The sequence below is a fragment of the Gastrolobium bilobum genome, unplaced genomic scaffold (genome assembly GCF_033153095.1).
Source record: "Gastrolobium bilobum isolate Gb01-03AN ecotype WA unplaced genomic scaffold, APGP_CSIRO_Gbil_v1 utg6815, whole genome shotgun sequence".
NCBI lineage: Eukaryota > Viridiplantae > Streptophyta > Magnoliopsida > Fabales > Fabaceae > Gastrolobium > Gastrolobium bilobum.
In genome coordinates, this window is record NW_026899262.1 from 411,313 (window position 1) to 430,000 (window position 18,688).

General features: G+C 33.2%; 2 protein-coding genes across 2 annotated transcripts; one reads left to right on the plus strand and one right to left on the minus strand.

Moving 5' to 3' along the window:
- Positions 1–1,995: 1,995 nt before the first annotated feature.
- LOC133288994 (uncharacterized) lies at positions 1,996–8,251 on the plus strand. Its single transcript, XM_061486846.1, has 7 exons — positions 1,996–2,617; positions 3,534–3,681; positions 4,401–4,592; positions 4,923–5,051; positions 5,995–6,164; positions 6,811–6,941; positions 7,813–8,251. The coding sequence occupies exons 1-7, from the start codon at positions 2,356–2,358 to the stop codon at positions 7,876–7,878; spliced, it is 1,098 nt and encodes a 365-aa protein (XP_061342830.1). The 5' UTR covers positions 1,996–2,355; the 3' UTR covers positions 7,879–8,251.
- A 430-nt stretch (positions 8,252–8,681) lies between these two features.
- On the minus strand, positions 8,682–13,902 carry LOC133288967 (DEAD-box ATP-dependent RNA helicase 53, mitochondrial-like). Its single transcript, XM_061486808.1, has 7 exons — positions 13,480–13,902; positions 13,188–13,315; positions 12,614–13,025; positions 12,195–12,293; positions 11,753–11,977; positions 10,240–10,401; positions 8,682–9,745 (listed from the first exon to the last, which is right to left on the minus strand). The coding sequence occupies exons 1-7, from the start codon at positions 13,804–13,806 to the stop codon at positions 9,263–9,265; spliced, it is 1,836 nt and encodes a 611-aa protein (XP_061342792.1). The 5' UTR covers positions 13,807–13,902; the 3' UTR covers positions 8,682–9,262.
- Between the last annotated feature and the right edge of the window lie 4,786 nt (positions 13,903–18,688).

Below are 18,688 nucleotides of genomic sequence, written 5' to 3' on the forward strand. Positions count from 1 at the left end.
TTTACAAGTCATACATATTATTCTAGTAATTATCATGTACTTATTATTATTTTTCAGAATACTTTTTTGGTACGCATTTATTCCGACTAGTAGAACCGGTATCTGCACTTTTCTTCCGAAAAGCGACTTTCAGCATTCTTAATCACTTATCATGATTATTAAAGCCTCTTAATAATTATTAGAGTCAATTATGAAATCATTTCCTAATTTAACATAATTAATTACTTAATTTCCTTAATTAACGGTGCGGGTTCTTACAAAATACACTTAAAACCGATATAGAGATAAATAAGTGAAAAAATGAAAAAATAAATTAAACCACCAAGAAGTGTAAATTTAGACACCTAATTTTAAATCAATTGATTCTATACAATTTTGGAATATTTTAATGAATAATACAAATATACATTTAAAGTTTATATATAATAAATTATTTTTAACTTTTTGCATATATATATTGAATTAACCTAAAATTATTATCATTATATAGAATTCAATTAAGATATTAGGTCCCTTTTGGTGAATATGAAATGATAGGGAATAAATAAGATAAGCGGATTGGATACAATAGGAAAAAAATTATGAATGTTATAATATTCTATCATATACAATAAAAAAACAGTTATATATTATAAGACGAATCATGAATTCTTACCCTATAATTCTCCGTGAATAATAACTATTGAGAAGTGCATTTGTCATATTACATGATAAATGAATAATTATTATATTAAGAAAAAAAATTATATAATATTAAAAATGTAAGAGGATACATTATTTAATAAATCTATCTTATCTTTTTCTTAACATAATAACTACTCATTTATCATGTAATATGATAAATGCATTTTCCTAATAACCTATTATATATATGTTTCTTCTTTACCCTCATCATCAAATAATAATTTTTAAAACATAATGTATTTTATTTTATTTTATTTTTGAATGAAAAGATTTTGAACCGGATAAGTTCAAATTGAAGAGGCATTTTTGGGTATGATTTGATTTCACTTGATTCATTTTTAAAGACTTACCCATTTATATATGTATATTTAAAGAGGGTTTGGTGTTTGTCATTTTAAATGACATAAGTTATGTCATTTTAGGAGAGATATAAATACAGAAAAACAGAAATCATGGGAGAGAGAAAGTGAATGGTTTTTTTTAATTTAAAATTCAAATTTTCTATGTCTGTATCTCTTTTAAAATGACATAACTTTCTGTCATTTAAAATGACACACACTTTTTCCATTTAAAGATGAGAATCAAGAGAATTTGGAAAGTGTAGATTTGACACCATCATCGCCTCTGTTATTTCGACAAGTCAGCAGAAGAAGACAAGAAAGACTGTGGAGTAACGGCAGAGATACAAACCCCTAATTTTATTCATATTAAGTAATATTTGAAGTAATTATAATAAAATAGTGAATAAACAGGTTAACAGGTAATATTAGAAGTCTATTATCACCTAATACATTATTGAAAAAAAGTAAGATATTGTAATTACTATTATGTTATTACAAATCAATTTTCTCATTAGATCGATTACGTTAATTCAACGGATATATTTATTTTCATCTTTGTATGGTTATGATTCTCCATAGTTAATATAAAAGCATTAAATATGAGAAATCATAACATAAAAAAGTAGAAGTAAATATAAAATATCAAAAAGGAATCATAACCATACAAAGATAGAAATAAATATAACCATTGAATCAACATAATCGATCTAACGATGAAATTGATTGATAATAATATTAATATTAAGTAATAATATTAAAAAAAAAGGATATTTTCACTACTAAAATTTTTCACTACCTATTTACTATCTATCTAATCACCATTAAATTAATATTTTCTCTCTCTTCAAATTTTTTTTAACATTCTCTCTTTGTTCCAATAGCGAGTGTAATACTAATTGATCCTTACAATATTCATCACCTATTTAAAAAATTATAACTGACCCAGATCTCATTTATTTGGGATTCAGTCCCTCCTTCTACCCCATGAAGCATAAACAGCTAAAATTCTATCTTTCTCTACTCAAGATTTGACTGTGCAGCCAAAATAAAAAATAAAAAAATTGAGTCTTTCTCAGCGTGTTTCTTGTTGTGGTTTGGTTTTGCAAAGACATCAAACCCATAAAAAAGGACAAGAAGGAAGAGAGTGGTTGTTGCTGTTGTTGCCGTCCCAATTAGAAACTTAAGCATATTTAAAGGATACCCCATCATTAAAAATTCAATCTTTTATGGTCTTCTTCTTGTTGTTCCCATTAGCCCTGTCTTTATCCTTTACTTTTTTTCAGTCAACTCTGATCTCTCTCTCTTCAAATTTATAAATAGTGGCTGGCTGATGACGCTTGAGCAGGAAAACGAGCAGGTGGTCCTTGATGCAGCAGGGATGAAGAGGTACAGGAATGGAGAAATCTGGGATTTTGAGGATGACATGTCTGTCTCAGATGGTGGAAATGGTGTCTTGTTGGGTTTGGATGGTGGAACAACCTCCACTGTCTGCATTTGCATGCCCTTGATTCCTTTTTCTCATTCTCAGCTCCAATCTCTTCCTATTCTTGCAAGGGCTGTTGCTGGTTGCTCTAACCACAATAGTGTTGGAGGTAATTCAATTGCCTATGTAAAAATATCACCTTTTTCACTTTATTTCTTTGTTTTCCAGAATTTGTAAAGATAACGGTGAAAACAAATTGTAAATTCTTAAAAGACAGTGAACAAAGTAAAAACAATGTAACATTTTTTATTTTTCTTTGTGGGTTAATTTCAAAATTTGATTTTGTTTCTGGGTTTGTTGGGATGTCTGTTAGCTTGTTCTGTAGCAATTTTTGTTGCGGGTTTTAGCATTTTGAATGATGTGTGGTCGTCTAAAGCTTAGTGTATCCTTTCTTCAATTTCATTTCTTTGTGGGTTGGGGACAATGGGGAGAATAAGAGAAACCAAATTTTGCATACCGTTGGAGGATGTTGGTTTTGGCTTTGACAATTTGGTGAACAAAAGCATTTGTGTACTGGAGGAAGTGGTTGTTTTGTTATGAATCTAAATATTTTACTGATGTAAGTTACCTACAACAAAGCTGTGGAAATTCATCATTTATGAAAAGCTGCATTATTTGGTACCTTCTTTGGTTTTAGTTGTTAATGGATTTAAAGATTGCATACTGTTACGTCATTGACTTTGTGATAGGATTATCTATTTGCAATTCTAATGGAATTCAGACAACAGTGTTTTTGTCCATACTGCATTCTATCTTATTTCATATTAATGAATATCTTAATTTAACCATCCCTCCACTAAAAACAAAAGTTGCTGATAACTTATGTTTTCTTGACAAGTACGCCTGTAGCGACGCCATTGGCTTATTTTTATAATTTAAATTCGTGTATAAACAACAGACAAAATTTGATGGCTTCTGCAGTTTTAATGAATTATATCTGTGATAATAGAATGAAGATCATATTGCAAGAAGTCATGTTGTTAGTTGTTACCATTAATTGTTACCATTAATCACTTCCTCTGCAGAAATTGCTGCAAGGGAGACGTTAGAGCAAGTTATGGCAGATGCCCTTTCAAAGTGTGGTTCAAAACGATCTTCAGTTCGAGCTGTTTGTTTGGCTGTATCTGGTGTTAACCATCCAACAGATCAACAAAGAATTCTCAGTTGGCTTAGGTTGCTCTATATAAGTATACCTTGCTATTATTACTCTTTTGCTTTTGGAAAAAACTAAACAAATTTATTTATTCTATTTATCTGTTAGTTTTTATAAGTACTGAATTAGTAAATTTTATTTGTTTCTAATGAGATTGATGATCTGTCTATTAGTTTTTGTAATGTATTAACTTATGGAAGGAAAGGAAATACCTCTTCCGATAATGCCCCCATTTTATCTGCTGTCGAAAATTGGTGGATTCAATGTTATTGATAATTGGTACTCATACAATTGAGTCTAAGTTGTTTATCATAATATTTTAGGAAAGAGAATTTTCTTCCTAAATACAACAATATAGATGATAAACTGAGTTAATCTTGTCATGAGTAATAGGTTACTGCAGCACTCAACATTTATAAAGGAGAGTGATTACGTAACCTCTGCTACTTTTAGTTTTCCTGTATTGTTCTGTTACTCCATTATTTCAATTTTATATAGATTGAATGATACTGGGTTTCTTCACCTTTTGAATTTGCAAAAGCTGTATGTTTAAAGAATTGAAGTAAATACTAAATAGAATTAGGGAACTTATTGGTAAAGAATTGAAATTTTGGTTAAATTGTAACTTATTTGTGCATTTTACTGGTTCAGTTCTTTAAATATGTTGTGTCATTTAATCTTCATTACAGTTTCTCTGCTACTTTAGAGGCTAAAGTGTGTTGTGACCTGATGTAAACAGGGATATATTCCCAGGCCACGTGAGGTTATATGTTCGGAATGATGCTGTGGCTGCTTTGTCAAGTGGAACTATGGGTAAACTTCATGGATGTGTCTTAATTGCTGGCACAGGGACCATTGCATATGGATTTACTGAAGATGGAAAAGAAGCAAGGGCTGCAGGTGCAGGACCTGTCTTAGGTGACTGGGGCAGGTAATCCGTTGCAACTATTTCTTTGTCTTATCTTTCTCTCTCTCTTTCGCTTATTCTTTGCACTTCTCTCTGTTACGCCCTCTCTATACTTTTTTAGCCATGAAAAAGAGCTTTTGGTGTAACAAGGTGTAGTAGACAGATGGAGAATCCAGTTAGCTGGAAAAGGCTTTAAGTTTGTAAATTGATCTGACCTTACTTTTCTTTAAAAGCTCTTTGTCTATCTGATATCAGATATATTGACATCACTCGTAATATGGCTATAAAGCTATAGAAAGAGCTGTACTTGATTCCATATACTGTTTGATTGAAAGTTTTGCTTTTCATTTGCAGTGGATATGGAATAGCTGCACAGGCATTAACTGCAGTAGTAAAAGCACATGATGGTCGCGGTCCAAGTACAATGCTTACGAGTAATATTTTACAAACGCTCTGTCTTTCTTCTGCAGAAGAATTAATCGGGTATATATGCTAGTTATATAAACTTTCATTTCATATATTTTTGTGAAGTAAATAACTAGTATTTTCAAATCTTGTAATTTGAAGCCATTTTTGTGCAGTTTATAGAGAAAAAATGATGATATCTGTTCTGTGAATCAATTAGTTTGGAATGCATTAGTCCCTAGGCTATCCATAGTTCCATATAATAAATGCAAATAAGTCTTTTGATTTTATGTTTCAAAAAAGAGAAAATATATGTTGAAGTAATTTTCTCAATGTAATTTTATTTGATTTCATTACTTTTTTCATCCTATGTTCACCTTTGGTATTTTCTGTTTGATGTTGCATTCATAGTAGTTAATTGCGCTGTAATAGCGCCGCGAGCCGCGCCGTATGGGCGTTGTGGTGCCTCGCCGCAAGAAACCGCGCCGCGCTGCACCGGAACGCAATAGCGGCCATTGCGATTGCATTTGCAGCCATATTGCTGTCATAAGGCAAAATGTCAATTTTGTCCTAAATTTAAATATGTAACACTAAAAATTTAAGGGTTTTTTAGTCTATCCGTGTCTCTCTTTGTCACTTCTGCTATCTCTGTCTTTCTGTCATTATTTTTGTCATATATCTATTCTGCTATTTCTGCAACCGTAACCCGCTACAACGCTATAGCGTTTTTCGGGGTTGGCCGCGATATGCCGCAATCCGCATTTGCTAACTATGGTTGCATTGTGATGCATGTTGTTTGTTTTAAGTTTGTGGAATTGATTCAAAAGTCTAAAGAATATTTGATTGTGTTTTGTTTATTGATTGTTGTCTTTTGTTGATGTTGTGTTTAAAAATCCTTTTCAATTACCAGTTTCTGGAATCCTGTTAAGACTTGTGAATAAAAGAGAGGAAAATATAATTGGTTCATTCAATTGAGCAGGATATAGGGTCTCAAAATTTTGTTTGTTTCATTGAAAATCAGGTGGACCTATGCAGATCCCTCTTGGGCCCGTATTGCAGCACTTGTTCCAGTTGTAGTGTTCTGTGCAGAAAATGGGGATGAGGTTGCAAATAAGATCTTGCTAGAATCTGTACAAGAGCTAGCTTCAAGTGTCAAAGCTGTTGTAGAGAGACTTGGATTGTGTGGTCAAGGTTAGGCGTTATTTAATTATTTTTATTTTAAGGTCATGACATTTATACTCATCTATACAAAAATTATAAATTAAGTCCTGTAGTGTAGTATTGAATTTCATATCTTAAGTAATATGCAGAAGATAGAAATGAAGCTTGTGAGATAACAATTTGATTTTAGGTAGATTTAGCTGTGAAACTGCTGGAAAAGCTGAACTGACATTTATGAAATATTTAGGGAGGTCCTGAACCTTCTAAAATTTGTATTTTTAATTTTATGCTTGATATCTGAGATGCTTCACAGTCTGCATATTATTACCTAGGCTTCCCAGAATTTGTCAAATTCTTGATACAAACATAAGTATTTTCTCTGGCACTTTGTACCTGACAAGAAAACATCATTTAAATCTTCCCTTGATGTTGCAATTGCATGTGGATCTTAACGTGGTTCTAAGTCACAATTAGGTGCAGTATTTCATTTGAAAACAGCAAAATCTATCTTGTATTGAAAGTATGAATAAAATTTGAACTAATTGACTTGGCTTCTTGATCCCTTGGTCATTAACTTGGGCTCTTGATCTTTTCTCTATCTCTTATGAATATTGCGCCCGGCCTATTTGATGATTATTCATGAATCTATATGACTGATGCTCTGTAATTTTGGCAGATGGAAAGGATACTTTTCCCCTTGTCATGGTTGGCGGTGTTCTTGAAGCAAATAGGAGGTGGGATATAGGAAAAGAAGTAATAAACTGCATTTCCAAACACTTCCCTGGGATACTTCCTATTAGACCCAAGGTCAGCATTTTTTTGTCATTTATTTTGTCAAGTCTTATTTTTAGCTTCTCTTCTCTTTATAAGCAGAAGCTTTGCCAAACATGTTTTTACAAAAGCTCCTATTATAAAAAGAGTTTTTTTTTTGTTATAATGAATAGAAAAAGAAGAAGCTAAAAGCTCCTTAAAGGAGTCCTTTTAAGATATATATTAGTTTTTTGAGAGTTCTCATATTTATTTTCCAGTTTCACCTTTATTCTAAATTGTATTTATTAATTTTACTATTTACCCTAATAATCCATCCTAATAACAAATTATTTCATCTTCCCTCCATCAAAACCCTCAAAACAGCTTTTAAATTCAATTTTTAGCCCTTTTTAAAAAAAAAAAACAAACTTTTAACTTAAAAGTAACTCTTACCTTAGAAAAATATGTGCCAAATAAGCTCTTAGTTGGTAGCCTTTTATATTTTCTAGTACAGGTTCCTTTTTTTATGGTTCAATCACCTTGCTTAGGGGTTAGTAACCATATTTGAAAACAAATTGCATAAGATCATATTTCATTTCCTTGTTATTTACATTTGATTTGATGCATTCTGGTTTACTAGATACAAAAAATAAGGTTAATGATTATTGTTCCTTGTTTTTTCATTCCCTCATCACTAAATTAAGAAAACAAAAAGACTTGATAGTGGAGGAATGTTTGGAGCCATGCTTGGGAAATAAGTGAGTGGTAATATAATTGCAAAATTTTGTGAGTGTCTAAAAAGTATTTGACATTTTAAAATCAGCTAATTTTTTTTGTAGCACATCATGGCTTTAGATATGAAGTAGCATATAAGCATAAGAAGTAAGGAAATTCAATATTTTAACATCTTTTGTTTATTGTACAACAGGTGGAGCCTGCTGTTGGGGCGGCATGGTTAGCTTGGAATTTTTGCATGAAAGAATATCACAAGTAAATATGCGGCATTTAACTATTGATGGAGTGGAATAAGAGAGAGAAGACACACACCCTCCCTTTCTCCCTTTTTTTATCTCATGAAAAAAGAAAAGAAAAGAAAAGAAAGAAGTGACAACTCCCAATTCTTGGTAATTAAAAGTGTAGATGACACAATGCCAGAAATGTGAAGCTACAAAGGAAACTTGCTATGCCATTTTAGTTTGTGTACCATCCAGAATCCATGTGATATTTGTTAGCACATGGTAGACTTTAGTTCCTCCTCCTCCTCCTCCTCCTACTTGAGTTGATTGTTTTCTTGTGAATTAATGATTATACTTATGCTTGTGTAAATAATTTACAGAGGTGCAAACATAATAGAGCTGTGTCTTTAATTGTCGCATAAACTAGTATTATTTTTATTATTCATTTTTGTTAGAGAATCAAGATTAGCAATTTGGCACCGTTAACGGAAACGTACATGCACTCATCTCTGTTGTGATTATAATGTAACTTTATCTGAATATTTACTTTTATATGCCTGCTGTGTAAGATCCGTTTTATATTATATTCAACTCACGAGGTATTTGTCTGAAAATCCAATATATTTTAGTACTGCAGTTTCCTGAACTCTTTTTAACGCGGTCCTATAAGTTTCCCATACCTGTTACTGTATTTTTTATACATATTTTTAACATTTTATTATTTCCTTGTCCCTCCCTTGTCCTAGGCAAAATACAATCTCCAGGAAAGGCAGGATTTAATCAACCTAATTCTGTTAATTATTTTTATCAAACCCCAGATGCAATCGAGGTTGAGGGGGCGAAAAATACATCACTGATTCGTAATATTACATATTATATGAGAATATTCTTGCATAACAAAATTTTAATATAAAATAAAAAGGCAGAGCACCCTACAGCTTTCTAAGAAACTTTATCTGTCCATTAAGTACTTTATGTGATATAAATACATTAAATAATTTGAATCACCACTCCTTCATAATGCTGCCTCTTCAAACTGCCCGTGCATACACACATTTTCAGAAGAATCATGATGTACCGACAGTTGAAAAGGGGAGTGAGGAGATAATAAGCCAAACGAAGAGAATGATAGAACCCGCAGAATACAACCCTCCCTTTTTCTTTTTCTTCTCTTTACACACTGAGGCGAAAAACAATGGAGCTGAGGCTCAGACAAAGACAAAGACAAAGAAAGTCCCATAGAAGAAAAATGCATTGCCCATAGAACGTATGATTCTTATGATAATATAGAACCTCCAATCCTTATTGATAGAAGGATTAGCCTAGATGCCTGTAAGTTTTAGAGGAAAGGACAGTAAACCAAACTCTACAAGAACTAAACCATCAAGAAATGAAGATGGTGAATCTATCATATTGATGACGCTAAAATGGTTTTCTTCTATTGTTCTTATCACTGCCACGAGAATCACCAAATGCACTTGATTGACCTGAGCCGAAATCCCCAAAACCACCAGAATCATCGGAACCACCAAATCCCCCAGGACGACTAAATTTAAATGCATTGGATGATCTGCTTCCTGATTGACCTGAACCAGAGCCACCATAACGACCAGAGCTTGGTCCACCATATCTACTCATTTCACCAGATGAATTACCAGAAAATCCCCCTCCTGATTGACCAAAACGATTATAATTTGGTCCACCAGACCTTTCACCAGAATTTCCATAGCCAGAGCGGCCAGATCCAGGATTACTGTAGCCCCCAGAACGGCCAAATCCAGAACCACGGCCAGAACCTGTATCGCCATATCGACGATCCCTTGTACCTCCAAAAGAACCAAATCGGCCACCATCCATGCCACCAAATGCATCCGCAGATCCACTATCAACAGCAATCTTTGGTAGCTGATAAACATGAATATTGGAATTAAAAAAAAAATCAGGAAATCATTATAAATTAAAAAAGAATACTAACCCATAATGTATTTAGCATAGGAAGAGGGAAGCAACCGTGACAGTATCAAAAGATTGATTATAACAATAAACGATAGTAGTTCACTGGCCGCATACATATAAAGGAATACTTTGCAAGTAAGAATCTTAGATCTTCAGCAACTCAAGTTCTATCAGTACTTAGTTCAACCTTAGTCACAACCTAATAATTAACTTTTAGGCACCCTAAATGGGAACCCTAATTGTTCAACATCAACTACTCTAACTTGGGAGTTTCATTTGTTCAAATCCCATTTAGAGCCGACAGGGTGAGATTTAAGGTCGGGAGGACAACTACCTTTTAGTGTAGCCTCAATTTCATTGACCAGAAAACTAATAATAAACATCGTACAACTTCAAGTAAAAATTATAGACAGAAGGAAGTGGAAAGGATGCAAAGAGATCACCTCTTTAAATCTACAGCCTACATCACGCTCAATAATCTTAACAGCCCTGGATTGATCATCTGTATAAACAAGAACTGCAGTTCCTTTCTTACCAGCACGACCTGTTCGTCCTGATCGATGAACAAATATCTCCGAGTTATTGGGAAGATCATAATGTATTACCTATATGAGGAAAACCAAGTTAAAAACTTCACCTATATAATATCAAATGACACAATACAGCATTGTCTATGTCAAAGTATTTGTATATAAACAGGACATATTACACAATGTAAGGCATAAAACACTGACAAAGACTACATACATACAAAACAATAATACAGAAAGCAACAAAACAGAAGTTAAAGTTCCAAAAATAATAGAATAATAAACAGAACCCATAAAGAACAGTGCAAGAATACACCTAGATGAGAAAATTCTACCAGATAATTTATGATGCATGTTGGTTTTTAATTCAATGATTCCTTTTGCAACCAAGATGCTAATTTTCACACTCAACAAACAAGCATTACTGAATTGCTAAGAAGTAAAACTGAGCATTTGTTAGGAAATTTTCCCTATTTAAAGCTCAAGAAATCACAGAAGAATGAAGGTTCATATATTCGAATACTTCCCGCTATCAACATAAACAGAACACCTAATAATATTACTAAAGCACAGAAAAAGTGCGGTGCAAATTTTGAAGATGCGTTATTTGTTCTGGAAAGCAAAATTCAAAAAATTGAGTAAATACAGCACAATATCAGAAGATATTTACTGATTTCTAAAACATGCTTGCCCTGAACTTCAAATGAAAATGAATGCAAGTGGAAATTTAGAGGATTCAGTTCATAAAATAACAAAACATTCTAACAGTAATCAATCATAGACAATCCCGACAGGATGTGCACAACTTGCTCTTACATAGTTAACAAATATCTCAAAAAAAACATTAAGAAGAAAAGGTCATAAAGCTCAAGAAAAAACTGAGCATTTGTTAGGAAATTTACCCCATTTAAAGCTCAAGAAATCACAGAAGAATGAAGGTTCATATATTCGAATACTTCCCGCTATCAACATAAACAGAATACCTAATAATATTACTAAAGCACAGAAAAAGTGCGGTGCAAATTTTGATGATGCGTTATTTGTTCTGGAAAGCAAAATTCAAAAAAATTGAGTAAATACAGCACAATATCAGAAGATATTTACTGATTTCTAAAACATGCTTTCCCTGAACTTCAAATGAAAATGAATGCAAGTGGAAATTTAGAGGATTCAGTTCATAAAATAACAAAACATTCTAACAGTAATAAATCATAGACAATCCCAACATGATGTGCACAACTTGCTCTTACATAGTTAACAAATATCTCAAAAAAAACATTAAGAAGAAAAGGTCATAAACAAGGAGAAACTTCACAGAGAAAATAAGAAAGTTTTTCTTGAACTTCAATTAATTATCAATAAACACAGAATAAAATAGATTGGATAACTGTTTTTCAAAGGGAAAAAATAGTAAAATGGAACTCACAAGATCAACATTAGGTATATCAAGCCCACGTGAAGCAACATCAGTTGCCACTAAAACATTAAAATGGCCATTTCTGAAGCCAGCAAGAGTTCTTTCCCTCTGAGCTTGTGATATATCTCCATGCAAGGCCTCACATTTAAGACTTTTTGCCATGCTATATGATAATCGATCAGCATCACGTTTTGTTTGAGTGAAAACAATACACTTTCCTCCTTTTGCATGTTCCTATCAAAGGATATATATGTTTATTCAGGTGAGACAACAAAAGCAAGTCTTGTAACATGGTTCCTTAATTAGTTTTTTTAATATATAAGCAAGCAAAATTTGAAAAAAAACATAATAAATTTTAAAATATATACTTTTACTGAAACAGAAAAGATAATAACAATCACTAATCAGAACTAGCACACAAGTCAAGAAATGATGGTATCAGAAGGCATACTGTTATTAGAGGTGGAAGAATTCCCGCTTTAACATACATATCAGATGCAATTGAGTACAGCGAAATTCCTTCTGCCAACTTCTGATCAGAATCTCCAACCTACGGTACCAAGAAGTTCCCAATTAAATAAAACTAATAAATCCTAATAACTGAGCTAGATGATCTCAAACAGTATGACTTCCTCTTCCTTCTTAATGACCATATCACCGTAAAATAGTTTTAAAAAAGTTACAATATATATATATATATCAAACTTATCGCTCAAAAGTTACAATATCTACAGTGGTTCATGTGCCCCAGGAGACTTCATTTACTAGGTTTACTTTCTGCATTTTAATTTTGGGAGGAGGCACACTCCAGTATACTAAACGAGATTTCAAAGCATTCTCCCAGTGGCTAAAATAGAACAGCATACTTACAAGATCAATGGTTAGGGGATTGTTTAGGTAATTGCGTGTAATCTGTTTTATCCAAGACGGCATTGTTGCAGAGAACATAAGAGTCTGACGTTTTGGGGGCAACCTCTCCAAGATCTTCTCCACATCTTCCTGAAAGCCTACTTGAAGCATCTGATCAGCTTCGTCAAGAACAACAAACTGAACATCCTTCAAATTTAGAGAACCTCTGTTGAGAAGGTCAATAATCCGACCAGGTGTGCCCACTGCAATATCAACACCATAATCAAGCTGCCTCATTTGCTGTGAGATGGGTGTACCCCCATAAACACAAATCGTATCCAAGTTAGGCGCTGTCTCATAGAACTCCTTTTCAACCTGCTTCGCAAGTTCTCTAGTCGGAGCCAAAACCAAAGCCAAAGGATCCCTTCCTCGTCTGCCAGATCAACCACAAAAAAACTTGTAAAGTTAAAGACACAAATCAACATTTCCCTCGCCACAACAACACCAATTACCTAATCCACCTTCAATTCAAGCAAAGAAACAAGTTACAAATTCAAGTATAAGAAAGGAACAAGTGTTGTTTAAAAAAACCAACCCATGCTTAGCATTAAACTTAATGATCTTATCCATGATGGGTATCCCAAAAGCAAGAGTTTTCCCAGTTCCCGTTCTAGCTCGACCAATCATATCACGACCTTGCATAGCAGGTTCCAGCACAGCCCTCTATAATTTAACAAATTAATTAAAAAAAAGGAAAATAAAACAAAAGTTAACAATAGTTTATAGTTGCAAAACTTCTAAATTATACACTAAAGTTTAGTATTCCCAGATCATATTTTCCATGAACGAGATTGGATAAAAAAAAAAAAAAACAATAGGAATCTTACCTGAATGGGGAAGAGCTTGACGATACCTTTCTTGGCCAAAGCAGAGACAATTTCCTCAGAAATCCCGAGCTTTGCGATCTCAAGGCCTTCATCGCTGTTCCCTTTGGACCCTTCTTCGTACGGGAAATCGGCTACAGCATACTCCGCACGAGAAGCCAGAGAGGCGCGGAAATTCAAGGTCTCCGGTTTCGAGTGGAAGGACCTCGCTCCGAAGACGGAGAATTGCCGGAGCTCGCCACCGGCGACGGAGGTGGAAATGGCGGCAGCGGCGGGGAAAGCACGCCTTGAGAGTGTGGAACAAGTTCTTCTGAGGATTGCAGTTAACATGGTGCGATGAGAAAAACAGAATCAGAAACCCTACACTTACACTAAAATTCTGGGTTTAGGGTTTTGTGACGACTCAATAGAAGAAGACACAAGGAAGATATTTCAGGGGAGGGCCAATCTTGTGTGTGCAAGTCTTCTGCAATATCAATGCACCAGCTTTCGTGGAATCGAAGCCACTCTCACTGCCACGTGCTTTTTGGTAAATATCTTTTGCTTTTATTTAGCTGTGTTACAGTGTTAGTTTTTGATTTAATCAAGTTTTTTTTATTGCTAATGTTAACTTCGAATATTACATCAAGAGTTAATAATTGAACTCTTTTATGGTTAAGAGAACCTCGTATTTATCTCACAGGGGTATAGTATGTTCATATAGGAATATTTTTTTGTAGCAATGGTATTATTGACCAAGGTCCTTATTGAGTTTTCCAAATGTTGTATGTCAATAGACAATAGTGGGTAATGTTTAATGGCTACCATGATTCTTCAAATGAAAAGGGTAATAACTCATAGAAACAATAAAAGAGTGATGATATTTTTTTGTAAGCGAGGGAGGTATTCATAAGTAGAGTTTGATCTTCTTAACATGTAGAGAGAATAAAAAAAAGAGAGGACAGACCATACCATTATAGTCTGGCCTTGTTGGGATCAGACGCATTACAATTATTGTCAGTGTACAATAACTATTTGTGTATGAGAAAAGAGAAAAATATCCCTTGGAAGACATTATTTGTCTCCTTTGGTAATGCCCTCGGTAGGCCCTCAAGTATGAATTTATCATATTAGGCCTTAACCTTAACTAGCCAGAATAATAATGATATAAAATTATTATCGATAACAAATAAAATAATTTTTATTATGAAGTGTGTGTCTTTTTCTGAATTAGTTAAAGAGATTTATTAATCTCCTACAGTATGAGATAACTTATCTCATGCTATAGAAACAAATTATGTGGGTCCCACCATTTTCTAAAAAATCAAAAAAGAAAAAGAAGGAATGACACGTCTTTTTATATCTCACTTGCATAAGAAAATTCTCTTCGTCAAGATAAGATAATTTAAACTCTTAGTTAAATGGTACTAATTCCTTCTCTTCTTTATTAGATATATTTTTGTTCACTCTATTGTTCTTTCTCAGCTTTCTTCCATTATACGTAACTATCCACTAAGTATACTGTCACACTATTAGTTACTTATAAAACCACTCACTATGCATACAATCTCCTTAACACCTATTGCACTTCATCTATGTGTGTGTACCCCCTATAACAAAGATGGGATAAACTCTTTAATATTCACATGCACTCAGGCTTGCCACCATTATTACGGTCTACACATTCACATATTTGTGTCAAAGCACATTCATCCTCTCCCCGCAAATTGTTGGCTCGAGATACTAATTTAGTATTTTCAGACATCTCTTTTTTTTCTTTTTTCTTTTGGTAAATATTTTCAGACATCTCTATCATGTATCCATAAATACAAACACTAATTTCCATTTCAATCAAATTTAACTTGTCCAATTAAGTAATGAGTTTCTTTTTTTTTAACATCTCGTAAATTTTAAGGGGTTTCTTTTGATCCATTTTAATTTGAACAATGGAAAAAGTTAAAAGGGTTTTATACATTATAATACGAATAACAATTTTCAAAGTATGCAATCATAATTATATATCTGTACTATTTGGCATATTCGGGCATTTTGTACTTGGGCTATCTCAAGGCTAACCAGGTTCTCCGAATAATCTAATTCAATCTGACCCGTCTCACAATTGGCCCATTATAGAAGAAGTTAACTTCAGCCGATGTAACGACACTGGTGAAGGTTGTGCGACCATCATGTATAATGTATTTAATTTTCAAAATTTACTCAAAATAAATTCCTCTGTTCATTGTCAGTATTAAACAAAAAAATATCGTACAAAACCATCACCATTCACCAATATATGTAGCAACAGTTTCTTACATTTCATTTCTTAAATACTAATTAAAAGAAAAGGATTAGAAAAAAAAATAAAGGTTTTTAGGGGAAATCTCGCCATGCCTTTAAAATATAGTTTTCATTTAAATTTATTAGGGTTGTCGTTGGAGTCTATGATGCACGAACACTGACACGGAACACGGGACACGACACGACACTGCGATACGTTAATTTTAAAAAATGACATTTTTCGACACGTTGGGACACGTTTTGATATTAAATAATATTTTTAATATATATAATATAATTTATATTTAATACATATAACAGTCCATAATGAGTCATATAACCAATCAAATATTCAAATTTTATAACATAAATATAAAAAAAAAAAAAATCGTACCTTGTTAATTTTTCATGTCAAATTTCATAACAGAAAAAAATTGATTTATAAATAATATTTTTTATTTTTAGTTAATAAAAAAAAACATGTCCGAGCGTTGACCACGTGTCGGAAAAAATTGACTGCGTGTCGGAAAAACGTATCAGAGCGTGTCGGAGAGTTGACCACATGTCCCAAAATGTTGATCGCGTGTCGAACGTGTGTCGGAACGTGTCCGACACGCACATTTTCAAAAAAATCTCGTGTCCGGGTATCAGAGGTTGGAGTCCCTATGTTATTTCGCAAACTTTATATTTCACCTTTACTTCCAAAATTCCATGATTTAGCGAGCTGAATTAAGATTTGATTATTTATGGACTAATTTTTCTTTTATGAAAATTTATATTATTTAAAGGGGAATGATATTGTGACAACCAAGTTGTGTTACTACCAAGTGACTACCAATTAATCTCACCGTTAGATTGATTATGTTGATCCAACGGTTATATTTGTTTTCATCTTTGTATGGTCATGATTCCCCATATTTAAAGTGAAAGCATTAAATATGGGAAATCATGACCATACAAAGGTGAAAATAAATACAAAGTATTAAATTTGGGGAATCATAACCATACAAAAATGGAAATAAATATAACCGTTGGATCAATATAATCGATCTAACGGTAAGATTGATTGGTAGTCACTTGGTAGTAACACAACTTGATTGTCACAATATCTTTCCCCTTATTTAAATATGGGAGGGGTTATATTTACAACCCAAATAATTTACAAACTCTTACAACCATATTTTAACCGTTGACTTCCGTCAATCAACGATTGTCATTTATTGTGAATTAATAATTAATTAATAAATTTGATTTTCAAAAATCTTAACCGTTGATTGATGGAAATCAACGGTTAAGATATGATTGTAAGAAGTTGTAAACGAAAATAGGTTGTAAATATAAATTTTCCCTTTAAATATATATGACAAAAATTTAAAATATTATTGTTTCAATAAATAAATACGAAAATATAATTATTTTGAATCAATTTATGAATCTTTTGCACATATTTATGTCCAATTTGAGTGTGACCATTCACGCTTAAGTTAGGCGTGACCCATGAAACATTCATGCCTTTTCTAGACGTGACTTATCTTATGTTCACACTTGACACAAAAAAGTTAACAGTTTAACCCTAAAAATTCGGAAGGTCATAACTTTTGACTCGGGTGTCCGAATCAAGTGATTTTTTGTATTTCACATAACTTTTTGAGATTTACACAATGACACATCATTTGCCATATTTTATCTCTCACAAACATAGTTCGAATTTGCAACAATGGCACTATAAGAGCGTTTAAACCATAAGCCTCCGAGTTCTTTCCAAATCAATACCAAATACAGTCTTCTGCCTACTAGAATCTCCCTATCCCTATCCTATAAGTTGTATTCTTATCGCTGTGAATTGAGATCTTATCTTGTAAGTCATGGTCTAAAAATAAAGATGACACCAAAGTGGGTTAATCCATCTATAGATAAGGATACTTAATGTCATAGTAAAATATATAATTTCTGTAACGCCCGGCCACTTCAAGAATCAATGACTATCCCCACATACTAACACGAGACTTTTCAGTGTGCTTTTTCAGTGTGCTTTTTCCTCACTCGCACACTTCCCGGAAAAACTTCCCAGGAGGTCACCCATCCCAGAATTGCCCCAAGTCAAGCACGCTTAAGTATGGAGTTCTTCCGTTCCGGGCTACCGAAAAGCAGATGCATCTTGTTAGTATAGGTAGTACCAATTAATTCTTATAAGCTACCCCAATTTGTGCAGTCTCATACCTGCACAGTCTTTGGAATCCCTCTCTTTCGGGTGTCGATTCGATTCATTCGTGTATGTAACCCCGCACTGGGAGCCTGTCAGGAGCCGCTCCTTGTTCGTGCCTCTTTGCACCGGCGATCACTCCCCGCCCTCGTCAGCGCTCGGGATGTTACAATTTCTACCAAGTGTTTGAAAAAAAAAGTGTATAATATTGTGAGAAAAGAAAGTGCCACAATATAAAAGTGTGAGAGAGATTGATGAGAATATAATGTGTGAGAGAGATTGGTGAGAATTATATGTTCTTTTTTTATATACATGAATTCTATGTTCTTTAAGTTGCATTAAAAAATGCAAATTTTTTGATGTATTGCATTAAAAATATATAAAAGTTTCTCTCCAAGTTTTGTTTCTCTTAATTTCTAACATTCTGTAACTTCATGACTACAACCGTGGTATCCAATTGCAGGCTTTTCATGGGACTCCTAGATTTTTCTAGTGGACTTTATGCTCTGAAACATGCTTTGATAAAAGGATTTAGGTGAATTATACTATTATAGACGCCGAAGAATGCATTATTGCAAACATATATAGCCGTGTGATTTAGTAGTTGTAGTTATATGTATTCTTTAGATGAATTGACTAGTTCAGTCTGATTTTAATAGCAATGTCAAAACTATTTTAGTATTTTTTCCTAGTTTGATTTTTCCTAAACATGTGTGATTTTTTGGAAAGGTAAGTCATAATGCATTTGCTTTG

Excerpts from the sequence above, each read along its gene's own strand:
- LOC133288994 (XM_061486846.1), top strand. The coding sequence starts at position 2,356 with ATGACGCTTGAGCAGGAAAACGAGCAGGTGGTCCTTGATGCAGCAGGG. Across the intron at positions 2,618-3,533 it reads TAACCACAATAGTGTTGGAG|AAATTGCTGCAAGGGAGACG; the intron begins GTAATTCAATTG and ends CTTCCTCTGCAG. Across the intron at positions 5,052-5,994 it reads TCTGCAGAAGAATTAATCGG|GTGGACCTATGCAGATCCCT; the intron begins GTATATATGCTA and ends ATTGAAAATCAG.
- LOC133288967 (XM_061486808.1), bottom strand. The coding sequence starts at position 13,806 with ATGTTAACTGCAATCCTCAGAAGAACTTGTTCCACACTCTCAAGGCGT. Across the intron at positions 12,294-12,613 it reads ATCCCCTAACCATTGATCTT|GTTGGAGATTCTGATCAGAA; the intron begins GTAAGTATGCTG and ends TTGGTACCGTAG. Across the intron at positions 11,978-12,194 it reads TTCTTCCACCTCTAATAACA|GAACATGCAAAAGGAGGAAA; the intron begins GTATGCCTTCTG and ends ATCCTTTGATAG.